Source organism: Pygocentrus nattereri, chromosome 9 (genome assembly GCF_015220715.1).
Source record: "Pygocentrus nattereri isolate fPygNat1 chromosome 9, fPygNat1.pri, whole genome shotgun sequence".
NCBI classification, from domain to species: domain Eukaryota; kingdom Metazoa; phylum Chordata; class Actinopteri; order Characiformes; family Serrasalmidae; genus Pygocentrus; species Pygocentrus nattereri.
Genome location: NC_051219.1, coordinates 80589 through 87531, shown reverse-complemented (window position 1 = coordinate 87531; position 6943 = coordinate 80589). Strand labels below are relative to the sequence as shown.

The window sequence follows — 6943 nt, the reverse complement described above, 5'->3', positions numbered from 1 at the left end:
ACTGTTATATTATTGCCTGAGATTAAAATTGTGGATCCTATATTAAAAAAAAACAGAATATCATTATAAACAGAAAATGGAAAGAATGAAATAAACATTTTGTGTTTTAAAAGAGAAAAATGGCTTTTATGAGTTGGACTCAGACACACACACACACACACACACACACACACACACACACACACACACACACACTCCATTAAAAACTCAAACCAACAAAACTGATTAAACTACCAAACAGTACCAACAAGCCCAAAGTGTGACGGATCGTCAGCCTTCTGCATTTCCTTGTGGTGAAGCTGCACCGATGGAGACTCCCTGTCCGAACTGTCAGCACCGCCGTGTCCGATCTGCTGCACCAGCAAAACATGCATTAACACGAGAGACTGTGCAAACACGAACAGTGCAATGTTACCAGGAAAAGTCCACTGAGTGCAGTTAAAGTGAAGGTGTGGAGTTCAGCAGATGAAGCGCTGTGTGTAAAGCGTGTTCAGGTTCACTCTAAATTCAAAGCTGTTTATTGTTTGTTGAAAAATATTTGATTGTGCTGTTTACAGAAGTTAACAGAACAGAAGTTAAAGCTAATTTCCGAGACTAATGCTGAGAGTAGCTGAGCTATACACTATTTTTCCAAAAGTATTCGGTCACCTGGCTTCACACGCACATGAACTTGAGTGACGTCCCATTCTTAATCCGTGGGGTTTAATATGATGTCGGCCCACCCTTTGCAGCTATAACAGCTTCAGCTCTTCTGGGAAGACTTTCCACAAGGGTTAGGAGTGTTTATGGGAATTTCTGACCGTTCTTCCAGAAGCACATTTGTGAGGTCAGACACTGATGTTGGACGAGAAGGCCTGGCTCATAGTCTCCGCTCTAATTCATCCCAAAGGGGTTCTATGGGGTTGAGGTCAGGACTCTGTGCAGGCCAGTCAAGTTCTTCCACACCAACCTGGCTCATCCATGTCTTTATGGACCTGCTTTGTGCACTGGTGCTCAGTCATGTTGGAACAGGAAGGGGCCGTCCCCAAACTGTTCCCACAAAGTTGGGAGCGTGAAATTGTCCAAAATCTCTTGGTGCTGAAGCTTTAAGAGTTCCTTTCACTGGAACTAAGGGGCCGAGCCCAACTCCTGAAAAACACCCCCACACCATGATCCCCCCTCCACCAAATTTTACACTCGGCACAATGCAGCCAGACAAGTACCGTCTCCTGGCAACCGCCAAACCCAGACTCGTCCATCTGATTCCCAGACGGAGAAGCGTGATTGGTCACTCCAGAGAACTCATCTCCACTGCTCTAGAGTCCAGTGGCGGCGCTTTACATCACTGCATTCCACGCTGTGCATTGTGCTTGGTGATGTAAGGCTTGGATGCAGCTGCTCGGCCATGGAAACCCATTCCATGAAGCTCTCTACGCTGTTCTTGAGCTGATCTGAAGGCCACATGAAGTTTGGAGGTCTGTAGTGATTGACTCTGCAGAAAGTCGGTGACCTCTGCGCACTATGCCCCTCAGCATCCGCTGACCGCTCTGTCATTTTACGTGGCCAACCACTTCGTGGCTGAGTTGCTGTCGTTCCCAATCGCTTCCACTGTGTTATAATCCCACTGACAGTGGACTGTGGAATATTTAGTAGTGAGGAAATTTCACGACTGGACTTGCTGCACAGGTGACGTCTGATCACGGCACCACGCTGGAATTCACTGAGCTCCTGAGAGCGACCCATTCTTTCACTAATGTCTGTAGAAGCAGTCTGCAGGCCTAGGGGCTCGGCTTTATACACCTGTGGCCATGGAAGAGACTGGAACACCTGGGTTCAGTGATTTGGATGGGGGAGTGAAGACTTTTGGAAGTATGGTGTAGAAGCTCAGAGTGAGAACAGAGTTCATATTAATGCAGAGCTTTAATCCCACCGACTGTAATCTCTTTCTCTATTTCTCTCTTTCTTTCCGTATCTCTCCATTTCTCCACCGTCACACTGATTCCTCCATCCCTCACTCTACTCCTCCTCCTCCTGTGCTCTCTTTCTCTCCAGTCAGATTAGATCAATAGATTAAATCATCAGCCCCACCCCCATCACATAATCCCCCCTGTAACCATGGGAAAGAGGGACACTGGGGTCTAAGCAGACCTACAGGAGACCCCCTCCCCCCTTACAGAGAGAGAGAGAGAGAGAGGGAAATAGACAGATAGAGATACAGAGAGAGAGAGAGAGACAGAGACACAGAGAGGGAGAGAGAGGGAAATAGATAGAGATACAGAGAGAGAGAGACAGAGACAGAGAGAGAGAGAGAGGGAAATAGACATAGAGAGAGAGAGAGAGAGAGAGGGAGAGAGAGACGGAAATAGAGAGAGAGAGAAAGAGAGAGACAGAGAGAGAGAGAGACGGAGAGAGATACAGAGAGAGAGAGAGAGAGAGAGAGACACAGAGAGGGAGAGAGAGGGAAATAGATAGAGATACAGAGAGAGAGAGACAGAGACATAGAGAGAGAGAGAGAGAGAGGGAGAGAGACGGAGAGAGAGAGAGAGAGAGAGAGATTATTAAATTGAATGTGCAGTGTTGTTTGTATTTGAGAACTCTGGCTCTCTGTGATTGGCTGAGAGCAAACTGTGGTTCTCTGTAATTGACTGAGCCTGATGTTCAGGGATTACGTCACATCTCTCCGCGGCGCTGCTGCAGGACAGAGAAACTCTGACACCTGCTGGACAAATACAACAGTACAAACTGAGCTCATCAGAGATTTTTAATCCAGACACTAATAAAGGAACAAATGTTCAGATCAGCACAGAGGGTGCGTTACTGCACTCTGTCCTGTAGGGGGTGCCAGAGGACAGATTAAAGCATCTGAACGTCTCGCCGTTATTAGCGCTGCTGAATCGAGCTGAAGTTAATGAGTTTACACTTTTTGAAACTGAGTCTTTGAAGCTCCGTTTAGTTCTGCCCTCTGGCGCCCCCTGCAGTACAGACTGTGAACACCAGATTTCACTAGATTTCCGTGTTCATGTATGTGCAAAAGTCCCAGTCCCTGACTGAGCTCAGCTCAGCTCAGCTCCAGCTTCTACACTCTCATTCACGCAGCACATTCAGCCATTCTTCATTTTTATCACAGTTAACAATTACATTTTTTTACTGCTACTTTAGTGACAGTTTTGGTTCATTCTAATAACCTTCTTATCTCCACATTCTTCATTATCAGTAGACAATTGTGAGCATATCAGATAAAAAATAATCCACTTGTACAAAAAAGGGGAGAAGGTCAAAGAAAAAAAACAGTTTCCAAACTGGACTTTAATAACTGATTAAAGCTCCAGGGATAATGAGGCTCCTAACAACCACCTGGAAGAGCTGGTCAACCCCAGAACTGCCCCCATCAGAGAGGCAGCACTGAAAGCTTTGATCTCTGAGAGAGAGGAGAACATCAAGCTGCGTCAGATCTGAAACCATCCACAGGCGTTTCTGTCCATCCTTCCACTGTGAGAAGACCCCTCAGTGCTGTGGGTCTGAAAGGACATAGGTAGCTGTTCAAGAAGAACCTCACTGAGAAAAGGAGATGGACACATCAAACAGAGAAGCTGGACGATGGACTGACCACCCCAGAGTCCAGACCTCAGCACCACTGAATGGGTTTGATCATCAACCAGCTTCTCAGACTAAGCTTTGGAGACGTGTCTGCAGGTTCTTTGAGGAGCTGAAAGTGAGGATCCTGAGAAGAACGGAAGCTGGAATGAAGAGACTTACTGACTGAACACAGCCGAGAGTAGATTTAGCAGCTGAGGATTCTGGGTAATTTTATCTTATTGAGTCATATTTTTCTGTATGGATAATTCTATGAGTTCAAACTGCACCATAAAACCCCTAATTTAAAAACGCTGATGTTTCATATTTACACAGATTTTACAGTCACTCAATAAGACTTTAGTCTAACATCCAAAACGTGATTTAACTCTGGGCAGGGTTCAGATCAGTTTGCCAGGCTCTGCTGTGGCTACAGAACTGGACTCAGAACTGACGGGGTGGGTGTCTGTGTTCACGGCAGGTCCATCATGCTCCTCTGCTCCAGCTCTCTCTGAGTTCTGCGGTGAACTTCTCTGATGGCGCTGATGATGAGCAGGATTATCGGCTCTGCCTCCTCCTGCGTGTGGACGCATACGATGGGCAGCAGCGCCGCCCTGCTGGGCATCGCCTTGAACGCCAGCTGAGCCGCCTGCTGCAGAAGCCAGGGGTGGTGTGGCGCTAAAGCCTGCACATAGGCCTCAGCACACAGCGCCCCCAGGCTGTGGCCCCCGTCGCTGCGACCCCGGTAGCTACGGCCTTCGTCCACCACTTTCTCCAGCAGCAGCTGCAGCCACAGCAGCGACCGGTGGAGGCGGAGCAACGTCCGGCTTCCGGAATCCGTCCGTCTGTCAAAGTTGACTACGCCTCTCTGCAGCTCTGCCACCAGCATGGAACGTACGGAGGAGTAGGCATGCCACTGGGGATTCGGGGTAACCTGAGAGTCAGGGGCAGTGAGGAAACTGAAGTTAGCAGCTTCCTCCTCCACCAGCCGGCGAATCAGAGTTATCTTCTCCTGAACTTTCCCTGTGAAGAAACTCACTAGAGGACCAAGGGCCTCCATGAACCTGAAACACCCACAACAAGCACAGAGCTCTTAGGTTCCACAGGGGTGTCCGCAGATACATATGCACTTCATAACAGATAATGAATAATTAATACCGGGTACTGAATAATTTATAGTAGATAATAATATTGGGTTATGGTAATGAGGACATACTTAATGAGCTCCTCCCAGCAGAGCAGGTATGGCTCTAACATGACATCAGAGGCGGGGCCGAGGGCAGAGTTTAAATACAACAGGAGGCGGGACACCTGAAACTTCTGTGCAGGACACACACCTAGTACAGCATCCTTACGAATATTATTATTAATAATATACTCATCATCAACGCTGGCACTGACGAGCCGACCTTCAGCAGCGGCAGGCTCCACCTGGGGGGAGAGGTTGATAGAGGGGAGAGAGGGAGAGACAGAGGGAGTAAGGGAGAGACAGAGGGAGAGAGGGCGAGAGACAGATGGGGAGAGGGAGAGATCAAGAGGTGGAGAGAGAGCAAGAGAGGGAGAAGTTGAAAGAGAGAGGGAGAGAGGAAGAGGTTAATAGCAGGAAGAGAGAAAGAGGGAGAGGGAGTGAGGGAGAGATTCAAAGAGGGAGAGAGGGAGAGAGGGGGAGAGACAGAAGGAGAGGGAGAGCTCGAGAGGTGGGGAGAGAGGAAGAGAGGGAGAAGTTGAAAGGGAGAGAGGAAGAGGTTGAGAGAGGGAGAGGTTGATAGCAGGGAGAGAGGGAGAGGGAGTGAGGGAAAGGTTGAAAGAGGGAGAGAAGGAGAGGTTGAGGGGGGTTGAGGGGGAGAGAGGGAGAGAGGTAGAGGTTGAGAGAGGGAGAGAGAGAGAGGTTGACAGTAGGGAGAGGGAGAGAGAGAGCGAGAGAGACAGAGGGGGAGATGGAGAGGTCGAGAGGTGGGGAGAAAGGGAGAGAGGTTGAGAGGTGGGGAGAGAGAGAGAGAGAGAGCGAGAGAGACAGAGGGGGAGAGGGAGAGGTCGAGAGGTGGGGAGAGAGGGAGAGTGGTCGAGAGGTGGGGAGAGAGAGAGAGAGCGAGAGGGACAGAGGGGGAGAGGGAGAGGTCGAGAGGTGGGGAGAAAGGGAGAGAGGTCGAGAGGTGGGGAGAGAGAGACGGAGAGGGAGAGAGAGTGAGAGAGAAAGAAGGGGTTGAAAGAAGGGAGAGAGAGAGAGGGAGAAAGACAGAGGTTGATAGAGGGGAAAGGGAGTGAGAGAGGGAGAGAGACAGAGGGGGAGAGAGAGGTCGAGAGAGACAGAGGGAGAGACGGAGAGGTCGAGAGGAGGGGAGAGAGGGAGAGAGAGAGCGAGACAGACAGAGGGGAAGAGGGAGAGGTCGAGAGGTTGGGAGAGAGACAGAGGGGAGAGGGAGAGAGACAGAGGGGGAGAGGGAGAGGTGGAGAGGTGGGGAGAGAGCGAGAGAGACAAAGGGGGAGAGGGAGAGGTCGAGAGGTGGGGAGAGAGGGAGAGAGACAGAGGGGGAGAGGGAGAGGCCGAGAGGTGGGGAGAGAGTGAAGGAGACAGAGGGGGAGAGGGAGAGGTCGAGAGGTGTGGAGAGAGGGAGAGAGACAGAGGGGGAGAGGGAGAGGTGGAGAGGTGGGGAGAGAGGGAGAGAGACAGAGGGGGAGAGGGAGAGGTCGAGAGGTGGGGAGAGAGGGAGAGAGACAGAGGGGGAGAGGGAGAGGTCGAGAGGTGGGGAGAGAGGGAGAGAGACAGAGGGGGAGAGGGAGAGGTCGAGAGGTGGGGAGAGAGGGAGAGAGACAGAGGGGGAGAGGGAGAGAGGTGGGGAGAGAGGGAGAGAGACAGAGGGGGAGAGGGAGAGGTCGAGAGGTTAGGAGAGAGGGAAAGAGACAGAGGGGGAGAGGTAGAGGTCGAGAGGTGGGGAGAGAGCGAGAGAGACAGAGGGGGAGAGGGAGAGGTCGAGAGGTGGGGAGAGAGGGAGAGAGAGAGGGAGGGAAGGATCATCAGAACAATCTACAATCAAACAGTCGGAGAACCCAGAGAGTAACAGATGTTGGAGAGCAGAACTCGTCCATCTGTTTCTCTGCAGGGGCTCTTACTGTGATTCATGCAGCTACGCTCAGAATTATTCAGCCCCTCAAAGTTCAGACACAGCTACACTCAGAATTATTCAGCCCCTCAAAGTTCAGACACAGCTACGCTCAGAATTATTCAGCCCCTCAAAGTTCAGACACAGCTACGCTCAGAATTAATCAGCCCCTCAAAGTTCAGACACAGCTACGCTCAGAATTAATTCAGCCCCTCAAAGTTCAGACACAGCTACGCTCAGAATTATTCAGCCCCTCAAAGTTCAGACACAGCTACGCTCAGAATTATTCA

General features: G+C 50.4%; 1 protein-coding gene across 1 annotated transcript; it reads right to left on the bottom strand.

Annotated features, from left to right (window-relative positions):
* Nucleotides 1-3610: 3610 nt before the first annotated feature.
* Nucleotides 3611-5074, bottom strand: si:ch73-269m23.5 (ceramide-1-phosphate transfer protein; the record flags this gene model as incomplete). The annotated part of the gene is made up of 2 exons (XM_037541627.1): nt 3611-4616; nt 4769-5074. Coding segments are annotated over 2 exons (898 nt in total), but the record flags the coding sequence as incomplete, so codon positions are not given.
* Between the last annotated feature and the right edge of the window lie 1869 nt (nt 5075-6943).